A 26337-nucleotide genomic window follows, 5' to 3' on the forward strand; every position below is an offset into this window, starting at 1 on the left:
AGTCCATTTTGCAATGAGTTATTACCTTAATTGACGTGTTAGCTGAAGATTTATTTAATATATCTATACGTAATATGTACGTTTGTGTAAAATGTAACAAAGTGTAACATACGTGTAATTTATGTCTTAATTAAGCTGTCTTTTCTTATTAGATAATATGTTGTAAAATGTTTAATATTATAAGTAATAAATTTTCTCTGCTTTTATTCTAACATGAATGTTGGCTATTAATTAAAACTCATTAATGATAAACGTATCTATCTTTGAGAGAGATGAAACATCTTTATAAATAAAATGATTTTAAAATAATAAATAACTTTTTATTTACTTTTCGTTGATTTTCTACGAATAAATCACTTTTAATCTTTGTCTATGTTCGTTTCTTTGACCATTGCTATATTTATTTATTATTTTAGATATAACAAGCTCTTGTACTTCTTTATATAATAAATATATTTAGTATGTAATCTATGCTGTAATTGGGAAGATTTTGAAAAATTTCTGTGCGAGTAGCTTTCTTTCGACTTTCAAAAATGGAATGATTCTTTAATTGTAAAATTTGTTTAAGTGTTTATTTGATTTTAGAATTATAGGAGATATTTCGAAATTAAATTATAATTTAATTAAAATTTTGTATGCTATATAATTATAGCTTTTTTGTGGGTTGAAATGGCTGCTGTGCATTCACGGGCGCAATCACGGCCGTTGTCAAACCTGACCTTCGAAGACTCGTCAAAATGCCGATATCCCGCAATTCCTCTCAAAGTACTCCCTGATGTCTGAAGAATTTCTCCACTTAATTAAATCAGCGTGGTGTTTTAATTACGATAAATCAAATCAGCGCGCAGAAGCGTTATTAATTCCTCTTTAAAGGGAAATATCGAGAGAACGCTGTAAATTATTGATAATGCTGCCAGCGCGAGTAAAGTCGTTTCTGATCGTCTTTTTATTACGATTTGCTTTAGATGATGGACGATTGTCCATCCTTACCCGTTTTTAAAACGCGACAAAAACGTCCCCTCTCTACTTTCTGCGGCAAGAACAATAACCAATACCATTTACGGGAAAGACGGTCTGTTGCAAGAACGTTCTTTCTCAGTAATCACAATATCGTCAACTTTTTACGTAATTACGGTAAGTAAAGTTTAATTCCGCCAGATAAATAATCAATAATATCGTTTTACAAACGCTACATTTTCTCAATAATTATCTTTTCAGTTGTTATATATATTATCTTTACAATTGATTTATTTTACACGTAGATTTTAGATGTTTATTTTAATCATATTGGAACAGCGATTTGTTGATCTAAACACGGCTGCAGGTCCAGCGGGATGTTCTCTGGGTGCCTAATACGTTCGGTAAATAAGTTTTAAGCGCTAGATCGAGCGTTTAACTGAATCAAATTATGTCATCGATTATGGGATCAGGTGCACGGTTTAAAAGGTCACCGATTAACGTTGATGATCTTAACCTCGGTTAGGAGGATCCAGGGACAATATTGACAATATGTGGGAGATGCCACGTATTTCGAGAGGACAGAAATCACGGATCCTGACGGAAAAAGTGGGAAGGATTCTGTGATGTGCATGGCATGGGATTAGGTATCTAATATTTCACTCAAGTATTCGAATAACGTTCTTATAGGAGCTCAGTTGATGAAACGGTGCGATCTCGCAGTCAATCATTGGGTAAGGCCATGACCTTCGATTTTGCATCGGAATTTTCAACTCATTTTCAGCGCTTCTGCTTTTCTTTCATTTATTCACGATTTTGGACGGGGAGATCTGTCACTCTTCTCCTTTGCCATCGCGCTAAACGTTAATCTGCTTAGAAATATCTGTGATAAAAACGTTTTTTTCAGCAATATGAGAATATCGTTAACTTTTTAACATAGTTATAACAAAATTTAATCACTTTTTATAGAATAAACACTCAGTAATCATCTCATTTAAATTTTGCCAATGTTTTCTTAATTATTTTGATAATTAACTTATTTATGCGTATCACTGTGTAATGGTATTAAATTAAATTTGAGAGTCTATTAAGGGAATTGGCAAGTCAGATTGAAATTTTTGACATCTTTTTTTATGACAAACTGAATAACTGTACGAAAGTAAAATTTGACCTAAATTTACAACATAAAAAAAAATATATTTTTTATTGACACAAATATTTATATGAATATACGATATTGTATAATACTTCGAGATTTCTAGCTATATTTGCCATAATCGGATTATGGAGAGATATCACTGCAAAACGACGAAAAAAAGAAACGGAGTATATATATATTATATATTTGTCAATAACAAACGTGTTTTTTATTTTTGTATGTTGCATAAAATAACTCAAAATTTCACTTTCGTACATTTACTCAGTTTGTCATAAAAAATTATCAAAAATTTCAAGCAATTTGACTCTCCAGTCTCTAAAATAAAGACAGTATTTAAGTACATTCGGATTAAAACAGAGATAAAAAGGAAGAGGATAATTTACATAATTTTATCTGACCAATGCGACGAAATTTATCATTTCGCATTGCTGCAAAGAAAGCTCATTCTTGTACAAGCACGTTCGCAGCATTAGTATCTCCCCGTACAACGCGTTACATTATGAATATACGGTACACTTAGGTGGAAATGCATCTCGAGAGTAGCCAACACCCGCTGGCTCGCATCCGGAAAACGCCCGATGGACTCTCTTTAAGTATCGATCCATGGGAAAATGAATGACTTGTTTCGTGCTTTGGGCGTCAAGGCGAGTTAATTCGCATATTCAATCGTATGCATTAAAGCCGGGCGGCTATTAGGTGCACGTGAAGCAGCATGATGTAGCAGCCAGCAGCCGCAACCTGAACTCGATCGCTCGATTACACGCAGTTCGGTTGCCTAATATCGCGCCGAAGGTTATAGATCGTGTATCATACGACGACCTTGTCCATAATCCCTACACTGTGACCATCCGATTAAAGGTCCATCGAATTTCGTATGAGAAAAACGACGATGAGAACCATCTTCAATCAACGAGCGATTCCTGAAGTCCAGACGGGGAATGTCGGTTTAAAATTGCTCGAGATTCTTCTGCGATAGTTTTGCCACAAGCGATTAATTCGCGAATTCCCCCGGCTGCGAAAGTCGCAAGTGGGAGAATATAAAGTCGCGAAGCGCGTGCGAAGGACGCGTTCGAGACACTTGGGACACTTGGGGTAAAATTAAGAGAAAGAAAAAAAAATGAAAATGGAATGAGAGCGCGAGGCAAACGAATTTTCAAAGTGTAATTTTTCACTGATGGCTATAAAGAAGATGCGTGGAATGAGCGCTGTGCGCTTCTCGACAAGGACAAAAGAAGAACTCATCCTCGGCGGGCACGAGTCACCTATATGTATTATAGTTTGTACTAACGAAGGGAGTGTCCTTGTCTCATTGTGTGCCGATCTCTTTTGAGATTCTCGCCCAGATAATAGCGACGGAGATGAAAGTGGATTGCAGCGGGGGAAGAAGAGCCGGGTGATATAAGCGGGCAGGATAGGAAGGGGATACCGATAATTCTCTCGCCCTCTCCGCACTGCGTCCAAGTATCTCGAAAAATACCGCAGAATTTCGGACGCGACGTTCGTATTCGCTCTTCACGATTTAATGTACTTCGAGCGAAAAGACACGCATCACGAATGATGCTGTTTTAAAGAGATGTAAATCGGATTACCAGTCACCTAGTGATAACTGATGCGGCATATCCTGAGTCCTAAAAGAAATTTTAGTGCTACTTTGAATCTCTTTCAATCTCAATTAAACCTTATACAAACCTGTTTTAATACTTATACAATCAAATAGGGCCTCTTTTAATATTACTTAATCTACAGCTTCTATTTAGAAAACTTCTTTTGGACCTAAAAATAGGAAATCTCGCAATAACTGCCATTTATAGGCTCAACTCATTAGATTAGAACCTATTATAAATCTCTAGAGTCTACATACGTCATCTTTAGAGTCTACATACGTCCTAAAACTAAGATTCAAAGTAAGAGCAAAATTTCGACTTGGGATCGTCAATAATAATTGTTATCCTATAATTCTAAATCCTACGAATTTTCTCAGCTTCTCTCTCTCTCTCTCTCACTCACTCACTCACTCACTCACTCACTCACTCACTTTTTATCTCTTTTTCTCCTTCGTTCTCGCTCTTGTTCTCGCTCTCACTGTGAGATAATCCGGCGATAAATTCGACACAGTCGGATCTCCAGTTTTCCGTTTAGCGTGATGGAAAATTATCGTCCTTCGAAGAAAAGCTCGCGGATCCGCCCGTGCTTGCTCGCCGGATTCGAAAACGCTCACGAGTCCGAATCCGGGTCTTAACCAAGCTCGCCAATAATGCAGTTTTCCATTGCACCACTTTGAAAATCCTTTTCGTACGATTACGTTTATATATATATTGGCCGGGAACAGAAAACATTACGCTGCCGACGAGGTGGCTATCCGGAAGCGCGTTTAACTTTTTTCACTGCGGCGTTTATCAGTAAAGCAAGTCGATACTTGAGCCTGCATCGTCATCGCGTACATCTGCAGTTGGATCCATCAGCAATGGCTCGGAATTTATGATCCGTTCCTCGAAGTTTTCGCGCTGTGCTTTCTCCCGCCATTGTCCCAATCATTCTTCCGCTACTTCGCGATACGGCTTGCAATCTTGTGCACGGATAAGGAAGGTAATCTCAGTCGTGTGGAACCGCAGGCACACGAGAGGATAACAAGACGAAATATAAGGCAGCTATTTTGACGAGAGTTACGAAGCCCAATACGAGGGGGAGAATGACAGGTTATATATTGACGTTGCATTGTGACTTTAGACATTGATATTTTTCTTCCTCTCGCACTTCATGCCGCAAGACCATTTTCCTTTATGGGATGGCTATATTAAGAATAGAACAAAGTACAGATAGCTATTTTGGTAATAAACGTGAAGCATCAAAAGGATGAAAATTACCCATCGCGAATTTTAGCTATTATAATTTGTGTTTCTTTGCAATATGAAGACAAAAGAGGTTCTTATAATACTAATTGTAAGAAAGTAAGTTTTATTAATATTTGATTATATTTATTCATATTATTATTTTAAAATTATTGTATTATAATTATTTTAGTTATTATTCTATTTTATATATACAAGGATGAAGTTATCGATTATATTTATTTGCTTAGATTGAACTTTTGGAAACTGATCTTTTCCAGAGAGTTTTATGAATGCAATTAAATAATAGAAATATTTTCTTTGTCTCTATATAATTTTAAGAAAAATTTTAATGTTCTCAAACTTATAAAATTAAACATCAAATATCGAATTTAAATTTAAATTTGATATTTCATTTATCAAACATGAACCATTATGTTAAAAAATATTTAAGCTTAAAAAACAAAAGAAATAAAAATAAACAAGGTCGTTTAAATTCTTGCTAGGAGAAAATTTACTTCAATGTGCAAAAAAATTTTCTTATATAAATGTTATTTAAATTTATTATTGGATTATATATATAAACTATGAACTAATTAAAACATTATTGGCGCAATTTTAGCAGTGAACGGGAACAAATTTACAACTTTTAATAGAGAACATATGAGTAAATGATGAGAATAAACCAGGTATGATAAAACTTGGTAAATTATGGTAGGGAAGGGACTAATCGAGATTCTAATTGAGTTGTCGAGATAATCGTGTTATCATCGATAATCCCAAACGATGCCGGAAAATCTTTTGCAGGAGGATCTTTTTAGCAAATTTCGGCTGACAAACGTTTGGCAACCACAGGTTGCATAATGGGAGTGAGATTAGAAAGAAAATTTTTTGTTTGGATGATTCGTTTCACTGAGCGTCCTTGGAAATACGATTCAATTAGCCGCTTAGCTGTCGCTCCCAGTAATGTTATTCTAGAAACCGGAAATTTGGGCAATTTCGTCGGAGTCATACCATCCTACATAATCAGTGAAAGACGGCGGTGGGCGTCGCGCTGCAAAAAACGTAAACGAAATCAAGCTGACAAATGGAGAGACACAAGACGAATGACGTAATGTGGAAAGGAAAGGAGAAAGTAAGGAGAATGGGGAGAATTACGATCAAGTAGAGAAAGAAAGAGATTAATCGGAGCTGCACACACTGTTACGTACGGCTGTATTTGTCTCGAATGTGCGTCGCAGCGCCGCAATTGATCCGTCGCGCTGACAGTGAACCGACACAGAGTGGATACTCTCCTTTGCCTTTCCAAAATTTATGTCGTAATAGTAACATTTACCCATGCATCTCACAGTTGATGGCATGGTTTAGTCGCGAATGCATTTCCACGCCAGCAAACATTTGATTATTTTTGATTCGTACAAACAACACGCAGATGTATAATGAAAAACATAACGTTTTGTCGAATTTAAATAAATAGCAAGTAATTCTAAAAAAATTAATTAGATACTAAAATTATTGTATATAATAAATACAAAAAAGCGACAAAGTAACTTGTGAAAAATTGATTGAAGTTTTTAAAAATTACATAAAAGTGTTTAATATAAAAAGAAGAAAAGAAGAGATTAGATATGTAAAAGAACAAATTCTCATAATTTGTATATTATATGAAAAAGTTCCGAATAATATATATTTTTAAAATGATAAACTTTCGAATACGCACAATTTTTTCTAATTTTCAAAACACTCGATCAACTTTGTGTGTCACTGTATACATTTCAGTAAGTACTTTATATGTGACGATTGTGGACATTTTCTATCAAAATCTCTGTATTCTACACTAGGTCAAGTGTCGAATGTTTTGTTTGTAAATTTTATAGCCTGTGTCTGATATTGGAGAAAAAGATGCCCTCTTCTGCTATTTGTTATAACACCAACCTGCTAGAAATAGAACAAACAAGAGCATTGCGATAAGAAATGCGTAATAAAAGCATAAGCAAAAAATGCTATGCTGTTATAAATATAAATACATCAACTTGTAAGTAAAATATTATAAATACATATTATAAAAGTGTATTATGATAATATTTATAACACTATATTACTATATATTATAAACATCTATTTATTACGTTATAAAATTATGTTAAAAAAGAAAGACGAACTTTACTGAAGTTGAGCAGAATCAATGATTGAGACTCATCATGCAGTAATCTTCTTTAACGACCCAGAAAAGCTCTTTAAAACTGGTAAGTCCTATTATCTCGAACGATTATGAAGAATTAACTATTATTGGGTCATTATTAGCCAATTACTATCAATAAATCAGGAACAAGTTCATAATGAGGTATGATCTCTCTTGTTGTTTGTGCAATATATTTCAAGATAAAGATTATAAATTAATCATTCAAATTAGAATCGTAAGAGGATAACAACTATTATTAGAAAATAATATTTGTAAAAACAAAAAAATTGCTTGAGAAAACCTCTTCAAGAATAGCAATCCCTTCACTATGATATTTCACGGGCACAATACGTTGTTAAAACTATCATGGCTAAAGTGTTGGATCCAAGTGTTCCGCTCTCATAGAAATATCTATTTGTTTTTCCAATATGACGTGTTACTTCTTTTGTAATTTTTAATAAAAGGTAATTTAATGAAACGTTTCTATAAAACTTTTATAAACTAACTTTTATGAGTTAACTTTCAAAAATGCAAATTAATGCATACAATTCAGAATATAATAAATAATTTAACATACATGAGTACGTATCCAGAGGAAGGAACTGAAAGTTTCACCCCTAAAATTATTTATTTTTTTTATTTTTAATTAACGTATAAATAATACGACTTAAAAATACAACTTATATGAAAAAGATGACTTTACCTTTAACTCCTAGTAATTTTATTGTCACATAAAATATTTGTTTCTCTCAGTTACGATTGTATAAGGAATTTCCAGAATTTCCGTTAGTTAAAACTTTGACAAAGTACCTGATACATAAGGAAAATTTTTACCAGGTTTTCGAGCTCAAACACAGAATATGCGCTGAGATATTAATGAGTGAATACTTATTCACAACTACACATTATGTTTTTAATAACCATATATCTTTCTATACCTTCTTCAGCAAAAAAATTATGATTTACAAAAACTAATATTTTTCCTAAAATATTAAAAAAGAATTTCATTAACGCAAAAAATTGCTGTTTATATAACAGAATTGATAAAGATCCCCCCTTCTGAAAAAATCTTGGATACGCAGATGTTAACATGTGATGATAAAATAGGTAAATTGATAACGCTTTTTAGGCTTTCACGGCTGTTATCTTTAAAGATACCAGAAGGTTTGCGAGTTATCGCCGTGTGCTTGTCCATTACTTATGCCAATGTTTCGTGAACCTTGCCGTTCACTTCATCAGAGTGAGGAGCGCACTGATACTGATAAATTAAAATAGGTAAATTAAAGAGTGTTATACTTTGCGAAAGGTAGAATTCAGAGATGTTTATTGATACAGTTGTTTCGTTTAGGAAAAGAAAGCAAAACTTGTCATTTGAAGACAGATATCCAACATGAGAGATTCATTTGACGAAATTTCGTCGCGAGATAAGGAACACCTGCTACAGAAATATTTCAATGTTAATGGAAAGAGCTGCGAGATTCCTTTAAAATTACATATCTTCGCTATCTCATATTTTTTGTATGTTTTCTTTATAACAGTACCGTGAAATTAATCAAATATATACATATTTCTATATGATCTACGATTTCTATAATTGTTTTAACTGACATTAGTTTTACTATGAGAAAAAGATATTTAATAATTTTAAGAAAAATATTAAAATTGCATAGAAAGACAATAATTTCAATTTAACAAAAAAATTATTTCTTATAATTTAGTGTTAGTTAATAGAAGGGTGTTGTTTCCAAAGCGTATTGCGCTCATCAGACTGACGTAAAACATTCATGAAAAGCGTCTCTTCCGAGTTACAGTCACTTTTGGCTCAGATTTCACGTCAGTACAGCAACAGTGTTTGTTGACAGCGTCAAAACTACATAAACGTAATGTGTCTCTTTCGGGTTACAGTTTTAGTTTTAGTTTTGGTTCTGACACATCAGGAAGTTTTGAGCGTATGTGCGTTTTCATGGAACATTCAGCTCTGCGTTGCATTGGACGCCCACATAGGTTGAATATCTCTTATAAAAAAATATACCGACTCTCTCTCTCTCTTTTCTCTTTTTACTATCCTTGTTCATTTGTTGCAATTGAATAATTTGGTTTATTGTAGAATTCATTAAGAATACAACACGCTTGGCATAACTTTTTTATCGTACATACGATTTTTCAAAATATATTTTGCTGGCAAATTTTTTTGCATAAGCAATATGAAATTTGATTACAATTTAGTTGATTATTTTATTACTATTATTTAGATTCTGTTCGTAACTTTGAGATAAATATTTCATATTTTTTCCTTTCTAAATTTAAATGTTATCATTATGAATCCAGGATTTAATGCTATTTCATTATTAATGCTATTAATCAATTTACGATTGGAGATGTCAGTTTTCTCGTTCTCTTCGTATGTTATTGTCTGCTTTCTTAGCTCCGAAATATAATTCGAAGTATGATATAAGAGCAAACGTGGACGACGCACTTGAACAACGTGCGGCAAAATCGCTTGGCGACATTTCGCCAAAGGGGTAAAAGGGATGGGGAGTTCCGCCGGGGCGCCGAGTCGGCGATGCGAGCGATGCCAACGGAGGGGGTTTTACAAATTCGTCGCGCGTATTTCGGCAGAACGCACAGGAGGCTGGACACGCGCGACCGCTCTATGCGGAGCAGCCGCGTCGTGCTGTCATCGTCGCCAACACTCTTCCTATTTTCCCAGAGTTTTGCTCGCACAGTCTCTAGTGGGTAGTGCGCGAGCACATTCGCATGCGGGTGCATGTGCCGCTGGATGTAACGCTTGCGCAGTCGTGGAGCATCGCTAGACAGCTCGCCGCGACGGGTGCATCTCGCGGCAGTTCGCGGTCGTCCTCTAAAGCAGACCCATTAGTCGCTCAGCATCCCCGACCGCGACAAATACACGTTTTCATACATATTCTTTCCTCACTTCGTTATCCAATTTCCTCCGTCCTTCCGTATCTCTCCCGCCCCATCATTCGACGAATCACTTAGTTTGATCACTTTAGACCCTTGCTACTTCAATTTTCACCCTCGATCGCATCTCTTCGATAATCCGGAGAGTGGTCCCGGTCAGATGGACTTTGGCACACGTGCAAAACGTGTTCAGCTAGACCGCGCGTATCCTTCTGCATTCGATCTACGCGCGTAGATACTCGCAATCCCCAAGAAATCGATGCCGGTTTCGACAGCTTGCCATTACTGTCATCTGGCATATCGTTGACACCCTGATCGAGCCGAAAGTCATCCTCCACCAACGCATTGTTTCCGGCAATCGAGAGATCGTCATCGAGATCGTTTGCGCGAATTTCTCGCGTTTGTCAGTCCGATCGGTCGCCAATTGGAGCATGGTCCGAGTGCGAGGAAGTCTATAGAAGGAGCTAATCGAGTGAAAGCTAACGAGACGACGTCGTTCACCGCGACCGGAAGGTCGCGTAGGTGTCGAGGTTGGCCGGGGTTGTCGACACGACGGCGAGCGCGTCGAGGAGGAGAAACGGCGGTGGCCACGGCGGTACGCCGCGTTAGCGTTTCAGCTAATGGTCGAAACGTCAATCCGTCACTATACGCTCAAGTTCCCGATGCTGCAGCCACCGTCTCCCCTCCTGGAGATGGCGTCCCTGAGACTACCGGATTCGGAGGAGTTTGACGTTGATACGCGCCGCAGGAGTAATAACGGCAACGTGCCGGCCACGACAGTCGCGACCGGGCCGCCGGGTACCGGCACCTTTCTGCAGATGAGAGACGATCTGGGTGATTATCTCAATAACCTGATCACGGAAGCGATCGCGACGACGAGTCCACGTGCCACTATGGAGGATCAAATCCTGTTCAATGCCAGTAAGAACCTGTCGGTGATTGAGCACGCGTCCGATCGGTTTTACAGGCACAGCATGGCCATGTCAGCGGTCTACTGTGTGGCATACGTAGTCGTCTTCGTAGTCGGTTTGATCGGCAATAGTTGCGTTATCGCTGTGGTGTACCGATCACCCCGCATGCGGACCGTCACGAATTTCTTCATCGTCAATCTCGCGGTGGCCGACGTGCTCGTCATTGTCTTCTGTCTGCCGGCCACGTTGATGAGCAACATTTTTGTCCGTGAGTATCAAGATACTTTTTATTCTACATTTTGTGAGTTATTTTTACTTAAAACTAATACGGCGAAAGAGAAATTTCTAATATTTTTTGTAGGTCAAAGACGTATAAACGTTTTTCAGATGTTACTTTTCAGTCGTCGATATTCTATATCAAATTTCTGTATTGTTCAAATTACATGTTGTTTATTGTATTATTTTTTACATTTGTTAGTAGATTTAATCAGCATTGATAGCGAGATAACTTGTAAATCATTTCTTACTCCTACATGAAGCGCAAGAAATGTTCCTTCGAGCATAACGAAAATATTTATGAGCTACCCTCCAATGCTAAGTATGCTCCATTTAGAAGAGAGGAGATTCTCAAGGGCAGTTAAGTGGTCGTCACAATGCATACAGTTCTAATTTGACGTTGTGAAATTTTCGTTTCAACCCCCTTTCCAAGTCGTGTAAGGGTTGGTCCTGAGCCAGAGTGGGAAGGTGGTGCATTCCTTTCGTATTACTGTAAAATCGATCTCTTCGCGTCTCTCTTTCCCTCTGCCACCGTTGGCATTCGAGGCAACTCTCCAATTCTCGACGAGTCGACAGCCGGATCGCGAGTAATCGGCTCGTTCTTGGATAATAGCCGGCCCGGCCCGAGTTAATGACGTGAGGCATGAATTACGAAACACAATGCGAAGAAATGGGAGAATAGCGTGCAAATTTAGACGTTACGTTATGTCGAATGGTATCGGCACTATCGATTATACCGATAAGCGAGAGAGTGGATGTCCAATCCGAAGTAATGCAAACAGATCGCAGACTTACGACACCGATCGCAATTTGAGCAAACAAACGGCGTATTTGCATTTCCACGAACAGCATCACGCGGCTGACGCTCGAGTAGAAAGAAAACAGAAGAAAAAACACGTGGTTTGCCGCTCTTTAGAAAATCAACGGATCGTAACCGGCATAATTCCGTCTGTTAATACGTGCGTGAAAATCGCACGGTTTGCACGCATCGCCGTATCGCATACGAGCTTCCAATTAACTCGTGCTGTAAGCTTCATAAAAACTCATATCTTTCGCATGCTTTGATCGAGCGGTATACTGCTGTAAAAAACTAATGCATTAATACCGTAATATTCAAATATTAGACATCTAATTATTTCATTAAATTACTACTGATATATTTGCGCGATAATTTCAAATAACACACATGTGAGATAATTATATACATAAAATGCTTTTGACAATATTTTCTGCGATTGGAATAAATTTTAAGAGATGTTTAAAACAATGTAAAAACAATTAATATTCAAGTAACACATATGTGAGACATAGAAAGCTTTAGACAATATTTTTTTTACAATTGGAATAAATTTTAATAGAGATGTTTAAAAATGTAAAAACATTTTCTGAAGAAAGCGGGTATAAGTTATTAAAGGAGAATTTTAGATTGTGTGTGATAATACCCGTGCTAATTTCCTGTTGCTGTTTCTTTAATTGACCTTGTACGTCGAAATTTTCTGGAGCTTTTGTTCTCTTATTATCGATTGTATGTGATACTGCCATGTAATGCGTTTTGTTTTATCTTTAGCTTATATAAGTGCGTATTTAAAAGTAGAGACATTTGCAATTTTAATTTATACCACAAACGTGTGTCACGTAAAGTGAACGCAATATACGTATGGCCAACCATGCGGGAACGCCTTACTGCCCTTGCCAGACTAATTTTATATAGCGTATATTTCGCCAGTTGCGCATCAATACATACATACATACGTACATATATAGATATATGTACATATATATATACATAAAATAATGTGTATAATATATATAATGCACATATAAATACAAATATCATATAATATATAATATATATTATATATAAATTACTGCCTAAATTTATGTATTAATATATACACTCCCTCTCTAAAATTTTTAGAGCGAATCTCACTCTGAAAACTGAAATCTCACTCTTAAAGATTGAAAATTAATACTCTTTTTCAAGACTAGCTCAATTTTTATTCTTTAGAATGAAACTTTAAAAAATTCAGAAAAAATATACTCTATTTTCCAAATTTCATTTTCTGTATTTCATTTTCCAAATTTGTAATTCTTCTGGTAGCCTGCAAACGTGCAATCAACGGCATTATGTTCCGTTACTGATCGTCACCAGGTTTATGAATGTAGAAGCCACCTGTCTATACGTAGTCACGCACTGCACAGTATACTTGCATAATTACGGTAGCGAGGCGCACGATCTTAAGGCGCGCAATCGTAAATGGGGACGTAAAAGCGTGTTTTTACGATCGTATTTCGTTTTCTATCGAAGACATGCCGTTTTATCGGCAGTTACCGGGAATGCGCTATTAGGCCCGTCAGATTCTTTCGGCTATCTCGAACCAGGCGCCGCAACGCTTGGGGTTCACTATCACGCCCCATTCGATTAATCCACGATCAAAGCCAGCCGTCTTGTGTATCGTGAGTTTTGTGTATTCCTCTGATAGAGGATCCATTTGACGAAGGCCGCTGCCATCGAAGATATCGGAGATATTTTTGCTTGCATTGGTAACTCTCAACAAAGAAGAAGCTCTACGATCCTTAATTTTCTACCGAACGTTCTTTAGAGGTCCATGTTGGTGAAGCCCCGATCCTATTTTTCTCAATAAACCTATCCAAATAAGTCTGCATGACCGCATAATGCATACGAGCGGAGAATTTAATCAGTTAAATGTAAAAGAATGCCGTATTGGTATATTATTCATACTTTATTGAATAATGCGGCTGTGCAAGTCTACGTAAATTTTTAAATTTTAGAAGCGCTACGTGGTTTTGTAAAGTATAAGCGAACGTGATTTAACGAAAAACAAGTACTCGGTACTTTCAAATTATTGGTGATGCACCGTTGAGAGATAAAATACCAAAAATAAAATACCACTTTCTTGCTGAATTTTTTTATCTACCAAGCAATCATTCGTTCAGTAGGAAAAGCAGCTTCGCAGCTGTTATAAAATTCTTTAATACCAATAGATTGGTTTATACACTTAGATCCTGTGAGGAGCTAAGGGCCAAAATCAATCGTATTAAGCTATTATCACACTACCTAGGTTGCCAATTGAGGTTCCCGGTTCTATTTTAACCAATCACGATGCAGCTAGTCCGTACTCGCTGCATTGTGATTGTTAAAATAGAATCGTCAACCGTAACCAACAACCTGTAGTGTGATTACGGCTTTAAAGAATTTTACAACAGTTACAAGCTGTTTTTTTTGTTTAACGCAATTATTAACCACATGATCGATGGTATCACTAAGAGTGTTCCTGTTTCTCATTGAGAATTCACGATCATCGAGCCAAGCGGTTCATCACGAAGAGACTCATTACGCGACATTGCGCACGCGACATGTATATATACATTCGATGCATCTTGCATCCTGGATGGGAATGACGACGTGTTAACGCACCAGTTTCGTTTTCGTTCGTAGAATACGCAACGAATTTCGCGCTATCGATCCCGGTATAGTCTACCGTCACTACTGTTGACTTATGTCGCTCTTGCTACCGCTCGTCGATTATTTACGAGACGAAAAGTAGAATGACTGTGCCGACACCGAACGTGTAAGTGACGGTGCCCCTCGATAATAGGTCGTTATCGATAAAGCCGATGGCGCGGGTCACTTCGGTGAAAGTCGTTCGTTCGCCTCCGGATGAGAGACTCCGTTGGCTGTGAGAGCTTTCTCTCGAGGAGCAATCTCGTTTCTATGAGAGCCACGTTTAATTTTCGCTCCCCTGCGTACTTTATTGAGCGGAGCGATTTACAGGGCGGACGCGACAGATCTGTACGTGTGCGCTTAAAAAATGTCTTTGCGGAAATTAGACTTCTCACGGAACTTGAAATAGAAATTAATAACAGAGATGTGGATTCTTCTTACAAAACATGCGTTTCACGGAAGTTTTGCTAAAATATTTAAAAATTTAGCTAAATATATGGTAAATATGAAAATAATTTTGTTGGATTATCAAAATAATTATGTAGGACACTCAAGTTGAGTAATAGAATTTCAAACCTTGTTACAGCATTATCATCAACACTTAAGCATTTTCTATAATTATTTTGATGGTTCAACAATTGTCATTTATTTAGTATCTAAACTTTTACATACTTTAATAAAACCATTTTTTCTGTGTAAATTTCATAAATAATAGGTTTAATAATTAATAAATTTATTGAACAAATGCATTATGTTTACATGCTATAGAGAAATCTATTATTCTATACAAAAATGCTATAAAGAAAAAATAACAATGATGAGTAATTAACTATCTATTAACGCTTGACAAGCGTTACATCTTACGAAGGCGAAGATAAGAGCTACTTTGAGACATTAAACGGTAGTTTGAGACGTTAAACGATAGTTAATGCTCGGTCTATTCTTTATGGGAATATTTAAGTGTTGTCAAGAATGTTTTCAAAACACCTATAAAATATTAACGTGTTTACGGCATGTTTATGATGTTCATAAAAGCACGTGTGTTAATGTGCGCATACATACCTCCTCACGCGTGCGTTTTCGCACGGTGAGAAGAGCTGTTTCCCTTTCGCTTTGATATGGAAATTGGCAGCGATCTGGGGATTTTGAACTAATGACACGGTAAATCAAATTACTTGCTTTCGAAGCCGATCACCACATCACCAAACCGCGAACTCAAATAAAATCACATTTGCCAAATATCGCAAATGGCCACGAACGAATAATACGTTATAATAGAATAATCTTCGCTCGCTCAGAAAAATTACACCATACGGAAAAAATTTTCTCTTAAAATTTACCTTGAAAACATGGTAATCGTGGGACAACATTGTATTTCGAAGCATTTTATGTAATCTCCCTCATTCACTAGTAAAACTACAATAAAATGTAAAATAAGTTTGATTAATTTTACTGAAGTGCATGGTAAAAATCTTTGAAATATTGTAATGTACCACAACTGTCACATTTTTAGGGTAAATTTTAAGAGAAAATTCTTTCCTTGTTATTTAACGTGGCCCCGTTTAGCACGATCTTGTTTCAGCGTTCATTAACCCTTCATTACTCGCGAAGCGTGGAGGACACAGCTCCCGCCTTATAAATTAGCTAAATTTAGAAAAATATTTCGCACGTACCTTTATCTAAAGAATGTGTGGAATATTATTAATTTTCATTTAATTGCAAATCATCAAAGAGAATAATGGAAATTGAGATATAATATTAAGGTGTTAGAAACACTCCATTCTCGAGTAATTACATTAAAAAAAAATCATGCGAAAATAATATAGGGTTAATTTTCGTGATTGCAATCTCTCTGACTATTAATCTATTTTTTAAGAAACCTATTTTCATGTCAACTGTATTTGTGTCTTTCTATCTAATATTGAATAATACATGGTTTAAGTAGTGCTCCACTTTCTAGGAATGTACGTATGTCAAACGCTAAGCTCGAGATATTATTGTCCATGTTCTGCGGTTATATCTAGAAAAGAAAGAACGATTGACGGTTCTTATCGATTGATCTATCATCATGAAGGAGATTTTCATCTATCTTCGCCATAAATCATGCTTTTATGACCTTGGGCAAGTGTCTCGACATAAGTAAATCGGTTGCCTTAACATTAATTCTACAACGTGAGTATCATTAATTATGCTTCGGGTCACGGTGAAGAGAGAAACATGGAAAGTCTTACCGGAGCACCCAAACCGAGTCGTTTTTCCAAAGTGGCTGCAAAGTGGCAAGTGCTCTCTTCAACGTGCGCTTCACAAAGTCCCGAGTTACAAATAGTTCTAATAAAGCGGTGATACAAAACCCTGCTATTGTTAATCAATGCCGACACTTTCTTGTGCCTATCTTGTTGCGGACGAAATGTTTTTCGGTAACAAGCCACATCGCGCGACTGGATTTAAGGTCTTTTGTTGGTAAGCCGATAAATCACAGCCACAGAAATTCGCTCGGCATAAATTTTGCTCAAGTCGCTTTTTGTTTGTATTGCAACGGAGATGCGTCAATACCGCGACATGGTGATGTAGTGAGGATCAATGGCTTCCTTTTTGCATTTCCTACTCACTAGTTTTAATTTCCTCGTTGCATCGATTAATTCTCAAGCATTGGCACGAAATATGGGGTGCAAAATGTAATTCTATACGTAGATATTTGAATTATTTTCATAAAATTTAAATAGCTCAGGTAACGTATCACAGCCCTTCCGATTGGACGCGCTATGCGCGGCCACTAAACTCTTTATCTTCCATACGAGACTATCATAAAGCATGTCGAGTCGGTTTGATGTGGCGACCACAAAGGACGAAGGCATTTCGCGAATGTTGTCGAAGCGCAACGTTCTAGATAGTTGTTGTACCACACACATACACAGATACATCCGAGTAGTTCACACAGAAACGCGAAACGGCTGTATTGAGTATCGCTGGCTACAAGGGTGTGCGTGTGTATGTGCGGCACAGGGTGAACGCCCCGAAGTGACCGCCTCCCGCACCTCCCTTATACGGGGCTCTCTAACCCCGTCGGAAACTAGAGCTCGTCGGCTCTCCGCGCGCCGGCTTCCGGTTCGATCCTTTCTTTTATTCCATGCTCAAATCCTCTTCCAAATATCTTTTTCGCGCCATCCGTGCGTAGCGCCTATTAGCAACTTTTACTGTTCAATGTCATTTAGTAGAAATCCGCAAAAGCGCGACCTGCTTCCGAGTCACGGATATCCTTCGCGTTTGACTTCGAGTCCTCGTTTCCGAATATTAAATGTTTGCGAGATCGTTCAATCGCACCAGCATTAAAAATAGAATTACTTCAATTATGGATTTATGAGAGAAAATGAGGTTACTTCAATTATGGATTTGCAAGAAGCAGAAAATGAATAGACTATTTTATAACTCAACTTTAAAGATACAGAAAAATAGGTTACTTAAATTATAAATCTGTAAGCAAAATATAAAAAATAGGCAATGCATTCTTTGATTCGTTCATGTGATCTTTGTATTTATCTTTCTAATCTACTACTTACTTTTTAATACAAATGTTTTATTTTATTAAATATGCAATCAATAAAATTGGAAAACAGCATTTAAATGCGATTCATATATGTTGTACAAAAATACATATTTTTATTTCAATTTAGGGGTGCAGAAGTAACGCATTATTTTGAATGCAGTAAATTATTTCAATTTTGTCTATCGATGATCTTATTGGCAATCATAAAGTTTATAAAAAATAAACAGGTTTCAAAGAAATAAATTTAAATCGAGAGGTTTAAGCCAATTAGAGAATCAACGTAGGATGATTGTGTAAAAATTTCTTTGTATTATTAATTCTGTATAGATGTTTCAACTCTCGCGCTTTAGGTCCTCTTCAGTTTATCACTGAGTTAACAAATTAATTATCTCGCAATACAGTACGTCAATAAAATTGTTAAGTTCATACAAAAGTGTCTAAAAATTTGTTTACACACGGTCACCATTGTGTTGGTTCTCATTGGCTCAAACCTCTCGACACAATATTTATTATAGGAATTTTACGCTTCAAAGTATCTATTTGCTTTCTGATACAGAAGTATCTACATAACAGAGTTTTGATATAAAAACATTCAAAAGTCGAGCATCGTTTTAGATATCACAGTCATTGATGCCATTTGCGTCATCGATTTACGATTAAGTGTTTCGAAGATTTCTCAATCGACTTTGTTTACTTATTTACCGGTTGTTTTCCCTGTTGTTTGCGGGTTTTACTGTCGCCGCGATTGTCTACTTCCTCAGCCTATGATGTAATTGGTAGCTATACTTGTCAATAGCAGAGAAACTTTTCTATATATTTTGCAGTATCATGTCGAATTGAATATTTGTGTATTCGTGAAATGAAATAAAATGAAAATTGATAAAAATTGATAAGAACAAAAAGAACTCTTAATTTCAAAAAACAAATAAATATATTAAAAGGCATGTAAGAGTCTAAATTTCAAATTTTATGTTAAGAAAAATGATAAAATATATTACATAATAAATACTATTATATTCTATAATCGATTAAAGATGTTACACGTTTCGGCCTTTCGATTGCCGAAGGTCCTCTTCAGATATACAATAATAAAAGTGATGTTACCAAGATATGATTTTAGTACTAAACTTGGAAATCGTATTACGAGAGACCAATTGAAAGCTCCACAGAGGAACGGAAATTGCTCGCCAAAAGGTTGGACGACCGATTGAAAAGAATTTCTTGATGTTCTAGTAAAATAGTCAATTTAATTAATCGTCTTAAGTTAAAAAGCAAATACGTCTCCTCGATAGAAAATTCATCGATCTGGTTTAAAGTATTGTGTTATATCTCGATAATACGATACTCGTAAAAAAATTCTGATAGTGCGATAAAAAAATATATAGCCCTAGTCGGAGAATAAGAATACAAAAGTCATGCTCAATCTAAAAATAAATTATTTGATGAGTAAAAATTAAGATTGTATATGAAGACGTAAAATCAGTCAAGAAATAAAATTACAGATGTATAGCTGTTACGATAGACAAACATTACTGACTAAGAGAAAAATAATGGATAGAATGTAGTCTTGGTAATGCAAAGTCAGACCTTGTTTACAATCGGAATATATGTTTTATGTAGGCTCTCTGTATCGATTTGGAAATTAAGGCTGTTTTTTTGTTTTTTAATATAAAGCATCTCTGAAATTTAGACGTTTATTATAGCAAGATTCTTCGTCTAAAATTTCAATGTTGTTCCAATCGAAATCATGCTGTTATAGTTGTAATCTGTGCTCGGAAATAAAATAAGCCTCTTCGTAAACTGCACTATTAATAAAACGAGGTTTCGCTCTTAAGATACAAGGCTGAGTGAAGAAGGATATGTACTGTACAAAATTGTGTCAATTCCATTATCGACTCGTCAGCTTTTAAACGAACTAAAATTAAGTTTCGTTAATTAATGTTGTTAATAAATGAAGGTTTATCTAAAATTAGATCGAGAGATTTATTGCATAAATATTTTATTGATACTTTTATTGGGCTCTTTCTAAAATTAGTTCACGATGTAAATAATGCTATGAATTGATCAAGGTTTGTAAAACCCACATATTGGATTGATGTAAAAGGAGAAGGTGACTGTAAAAATGTCACTTTTGTTCAATGTCTCTATTTATGTAATAGCTGTTGTTAATAGCAAGAATATGACGAAGTTGGGAGAAGCAACGTTATTTCGAATGATGTTTATCCAACAAGAACAGCTGTAATGCATCAAGATGGAAATGCATCGAAAGACAAAAGTTGATTTATGCTGTTTCTTGTCTATTTTCTCCTCTTGAGCGAAGCGAGAATTTGTCGCGGCCTCGACGGGATTTCCGGCTGAACGAACGCGACAAATGTAAGAAAATGAGAAACAACGTCACGATGTTTCCTCAGCTGGGACACGTAGATCCAACACGGTGTACACAATTGGTATCGTCTTGTAATCGAATGCGAGCGCGAATGTCGCCATCGGGGCGCCTTATAATTACATACAAACACGCTATTATGCGGACAATGCGCGATATCGTAAAACATCTGAAGTTAATACAGTGAATCATGCGACGTATGTTCTCAGAATAAGGAAACATTGAAGGTGAAATAGAAAATTCTCAACTTTAGAGTAAACCTGGGTAAGGTGGCCATCTTACCCAAGTTCATCCTATTTAATTTCGGTAGCAACAAGAATTAATGGTTAATATTATTGTAATAATGAGTTTTTATGAACATGAAAAAAATTCGCTTGTTCATATATTTGATACGTCGAGGATTTTCTTATTTTATTGTAAAACTTCATTACAAATTTAAGCATATGCCAAAATTTTGATTTTCTCTCAACAAAAGAAATGTAGATTTGCCACAACACTTAGTAACAAAATGATTCCATAATTTCGATCTTTTGAATATTGGACGAATTCTTGAGGTAACCTCGTTTTTTCCTTAATTAAACTGTCCAACATATAATCTGTAGGCGATTACAAACGAAAGACTTTGCGCGAAATGAGATTTAGGCCAGGTGAATTTCAATGAATATCAAGTAAGTTTTACCTCAGCAGTGCAGCAGTGTTTTAATTCGAAGCTTTGTTATTGAGGTAACTAATAGCGAATAATTACGTGAAAATAATTGCAAAGACGATTCAATTAAAAAAAAGGGATGAAACCTACGTCCTATTTGTATATAAAATGCGAGTAAAATTCGCCGAAATTTTCTCTATAAGGGAATTCAGCGATGAATTTGACTTTGAAATTAAGATTAAAGATTCTTCGAGATATTTCTTATATAAGAAATGTATATGTATATCATATTGGGGCGCTTTGTGCACGTCGAGTTCTATTAATTGCGTCGATAATCTCATGTGTATATAATAGTGTGAAATGAACTGCGATTACCTTGACTGTGTAAGAGAGTTGTCTATATAATTTATGGATTTACCTATATGCATCATTCTGTCTCATGCACGCAAATTCACAAGTTTGTGCATTAATTAATGTTTAGAAATAGAGAGAAGCCGTACAATGCTGGTCTCGATGTAACCGGTGCCAAAATTGTGTAAAGCAAGAGATATTGAGAATATCAAAAGTGAATTCAAAACTTCGTCTGATTATATAGAATAGTTATTTGTGTTAATCTTCTACTGTTAATTCCGGCGCGGTATAAATTTGCAGCTTTCCAATAATCTTCTGTAATCCTGCATCGGGATTTCGAGGATCCGCGGAAATTAATTCGAGAAACCCGGATACAAGACAGACTCAAGGCAATCTTCGAGGATAGATCGAAAATCGCAGGAGATTCTTTGTTCATTCGACAGTTGTACGAATAACTGTCGCGCCTTACGTATTTTTCTCTGGAGACGTGGCGTAACGATTTTCTCGGTATACTACGAATTATGGCTGGCTCGATTGTCTCTGCCTTTTGAATTCTTGCACACACATCTTGTCCGCTTCGTAGAATTTGAAAAGTGCGGCAGCACACCGATAAGCTGACCCAAACCGAGATCCATACAACCTGTATTCGTGTCAAGGCGAAAGGGGCCAACACTCTCGCCTGGCCTACATCGGCCGATCGCACTCCAACCCCTCGACTTCGACCCCGTTCGCGACCCATCGTCTCTACGTCCCGACTACCCGCGCGCATCTATTCTTCGTCTTGCGTACCGTACGCCGCGATGCATCCAATGAATATGATTTCGGATTTTTCCAGAGAGATCGTAGAAATCCCCCAAAGACATGACCTCACATCAACGATAACAATTAGTTCGTTAGATTAATATTGGTTTACTGCGTTCGCGATTTAACTTGGAACGATCGATTGGATTATTTCTGTCATTGTTCAGTAACGAGACCTTACGTGCGATGCGAGGAGACGTGAACCCCGTTTGTCCGATTTCATCGAGCGTCGTTGCAACGTGACCCCAAAGAAGTAATCGACCGCGTGCGAGGGTATATTGGCGGTGCCGGTTACGTCGTGATAAGGAAGAAATTCGCTACGTTTTATTAGCGAAGAATTCGCGTGTTGCGTGCCGCAGGATTGCAACGAAATAAAATTACGCGTATATCTACACGGCAATATGCCGTGGCCGCGCCACATCGCGCCGGCAGACCTGCATCCGGCGATACGGGTGTGTTGGCACCGTGTCTACAGGTGAACTAACTAGGTCGGCGTCCTACTTGGGGGTTGGAAGGTGGCGGCAGAGGGGTGATCGCTGGATGGGCAGGGAGTTTACCCGAAGGCGATTAGCCGACGGCGCGTGCCTTTTTTTTCGTTCTCGATAGAATGCAAGCGATAGACTACTATTCGCAATACTTTTCTTTATAACTTTCTTTCACCGAACGAATTATCCACACTTTTTCGAAATGTCATCCTCGAATGTTTCTGTCAGTTCGATTATCCTGCACCTTCGAGATAAAGGGTTACTTTTATTTGCGAAGCTGAAAATCGATTTGGCAGGAACAGTTTCACTTGCATCCCGATATTCTCGAGTTTCTTGAACCACTGATGCAAAAAGTCGCGGATGACCGAGCAGATGACTCGTTGGAAGTGAACCTGGTAGACAGAGACATGGCCCAGTTCAGATTTGGTTCGTTCAAGGTCGTGCCACGCGAAAAGATAATTACATATTTAGGTCAGACGAGCGGATATCTGCACAGTTTGGTTTTGATGCAGACAGGCAGGTTCGTGTGCCTATATATATGCGGCGGCCTATTAATTTTTATTGCCTCTAATGTAGCGTCGCAGTCAAACGACTTTACAAAGCTTGCTTTCCTTTTAGTAGACACGATCGACACCAACGTCGACTAGTTCTATCCTTTTTTCAATAACAAAGACAGAATGATACTTGTGTCTTCCAAAAGGAAAGCAGCCAAAGTTATCTGGTTGCGCCTTTGGTATTAAATGTGTAACGTGGTATTTCATTGCAAACTGTACGGTAATCATCATCACGGTGATAAATGTATTCAACTTATATCGTATAGCCGGTGGAATCTGAGATGGAATCCGATTCTTTAAGAAATAACACGTTTACTTAGATTCACGAGAAAATATGTGCGATTTATGTGCGCTCTTTTGTGAATCTTTCGAAGATAGACAGCTAACATACATCATGTGGAGTGTTGTAACAAAATTTCGGCTGAAAAGAACGGGTTGTAAAAGTCTCGGACTAAGCATTTCAAGAACGCGACTTTAACGATTTCCTATATTCATTTAAAAGCTGTCCTATTAAGGATAAAGTTATTACAACGATACATCTCGGACTTAGATTATTATCACAATTGATGTGGTTGGTGTTCTCCGATAGTCTCTTTCGACACTTTAGAGTTGATCAAGATCTCCATAAGCAATTTCGCGTGACATATGTTATTCCGGTACTTTACGGTTGCACTGCAAACTCCGCGGAAGCGGATCTCATCGCGGTTTCACTCAAACATGTTCCGCCTCCTTGTATCCCGATTGCAGTCACTAACTTACCGTTTCCGTGGACGTCTACAAGAGCCAAAGATGTACATACGTGGATGCATCCGCCCGTCGAGCGCTAAGCTGTCATACACGCGGTGTCAGTCTCAAACAGGCGTCGAGACAGCGCCGTGTTTCCGACAATTCGCAACTTGCGACATTGACTTTGCGGGAACTATTATCCGAAAATTCGTCGGGAGACGCGCGTGAGTTGCGAACTGCTTGCCAAGGACGAATATAAATCTAGCTTCCAATGTAATCGAGGATGGTGGCGCCGATAAACTGCGTTTTTGGTAAGAATATATGGATGTAACATATCACGTTACAAATCGGTGAGATTCCATGGACAATAAGTTACGAAAAATCTTACGAAATATTATTATTTTTAGTAATATAGAATGATTAAAGAAATACTAGAGTTGGAAAATTTGAATGTGGTCTTCCCCTCTTTTTCTCTTTCAGAAAAAAAGCAAGTATAAATTTATATTGATAATTTTTTTCCTATACTAACATAATACATGAAATAATTAAGTAACATTAATACAGCAATTGGTTTATTCTTGTACATTTTAAGTATCTTATAGCCAATGTAATCGAAGATGATGGCGCCAATCGACTGTGTTTCTGGTAAGAATATACTCTCTCTGAAATTTTTAGAATGAATCTCACTCTTAAAGATTGAAAATTAAGCTACTGTTTTTCAAGATTGGCTCAATTTTCACTTAGAATGAGATTTCATTCAAAAAAATTTAGAGAAGATGAATGCATGTCACGTTATGTATTGTAAATTGGTGAGTTATACGGACAATAAGTTATATTCCGCACTCAGAGAAAAAAGTCGTATCAGTAACTATAAATTTGTAGTGAAATAGCGCCTCAACTATATACATATTATTAAATTCTAATAAGAATACTAGATTAAGTGAACTAAGAAAATATAGTACATTAACCATATAAACAATTTATAAATGGTTAATATTACTATATTTTCTTAGTTCACTTAATTTACTTATTGTTCTTATTAAAGCTTTATAATACATAGTTACAAATTTGTGTATGCATTTCTTATTTATTTTTGTCTTCCAAGTTTGAAACCAACGCTACTTTTATTGTAAGCGAGTAGTTTCCTTCTTAGGAGAAACTGAACTCCGCTACGTCCCTCTGGTGACAAAGCCGCGTACTACTCGTACTGAGCGACCCTTTAAAAATTTTTGTCTAAACTAGAAAAATGTAATTGTTATATCTATTTGCATGAAGTCCAAGTAACTACTCAATGTAGTTGAGTCACTACTTCACTACCAATTAATAGTGCATACAATTTGTTACCGTGACTATATTTTTATAATATTCAGCACTACTTTAGTTTCTATTACTTTGTAAAACTAGTTACAGGTACTTCAATTGCAAAAATTGTCAAATTTATAGTTGCTGGAAAAAAAACTATTTTGTTTTCTCTCAGTGGCGAAATCTTACGAAAAATACTATTAATTGAACGGTTAAAAATTACTAGTTGGAAAATTCGAAGGTACAGATCTTCCTTTCTTCTTTCTTCGAGAAGAGTAGATCTATAAATTTATATTTATAATTTTTCAATTCTAATACAATACATGAAACAATTGAGTAACATTAACAAAGTAATTGGTTTATTCTTGTACATCCTAAGTATTGATGTCATGACTAGAGACGTGCATGATAAATCTACCTGTCCACATATTATCATTGAGATTATAGCCAGCTATAATCTTGATGTGAACTGCTTTAGTTACATAATAGGCTGTACACTCGATATAGGATAGGTCGATGCCAGCTCATTATCGCGAGTGTCGGAGGTTGACCCTATCAACAGACACTTTTCCGTGCTTAATTTCCGTAGTAAGATCTTAAATCCGATATTACGCGAAGAATCGATGGTTGTTTCCTCTTCGCGCGTCCCTCAGGACTTCGTGCCTCTTTTCTCGACCTCGCGACGGCGTGTTTGAAGTCACTTTGTGCTCCCGAAGAGGGTAGAGGCCAGTGGGACAAACCGCCGGCGCACACCTGTACAGTGCTGGTATTCGGGTCATGCATCTCGGCCACTTGTACTAGGTCACTACCTCCCTCGTTCGTTTCGTTGCGTACCAACCCCCCC

The 26337-nt window shown here is 36.8% G+C and overlaps 1 protein-coding gene across 1 annotated transcript in view; it reads left to right on the forward strand.

The window, feature by feature from the left end:
- The first annotated feature begins 10668 nt into the window (after positions 1-10668).
- Positions 10669-26337, forward strand: part of LOC108720335 (SIFamide receptor) — a 43897-nt gene continuing 28228 nt past the window's right edge. The window contains exon 1 of the mRNA XM_018444294.1: positions 10669-11227. Within this exon, the coding sequence (XP_018299796.1) occupies positions 10669-11227 (559 nt within the window). The remainder of the gene's footprint in view (positions 11228-26337) is intronic.

This window comes from Mycetomoellerius zeteki, unplaced genomic scaffold, assembly GCF_001594055.1.
Source record: "Mycetomoellerius zeteki isolate Tzet28-1 unplaced genomic scaffold, Tzet1.0 scaffold149, whole genome shotgun sequence".
NCBI classification, from domain to species: domain Eukaryota; kingdom Metazoa; phylum Arthropoda; class Insecta; order Hymenoptera; family Formicidae; genus Mycetomoellerius; species Mycetomoellerius zeteki.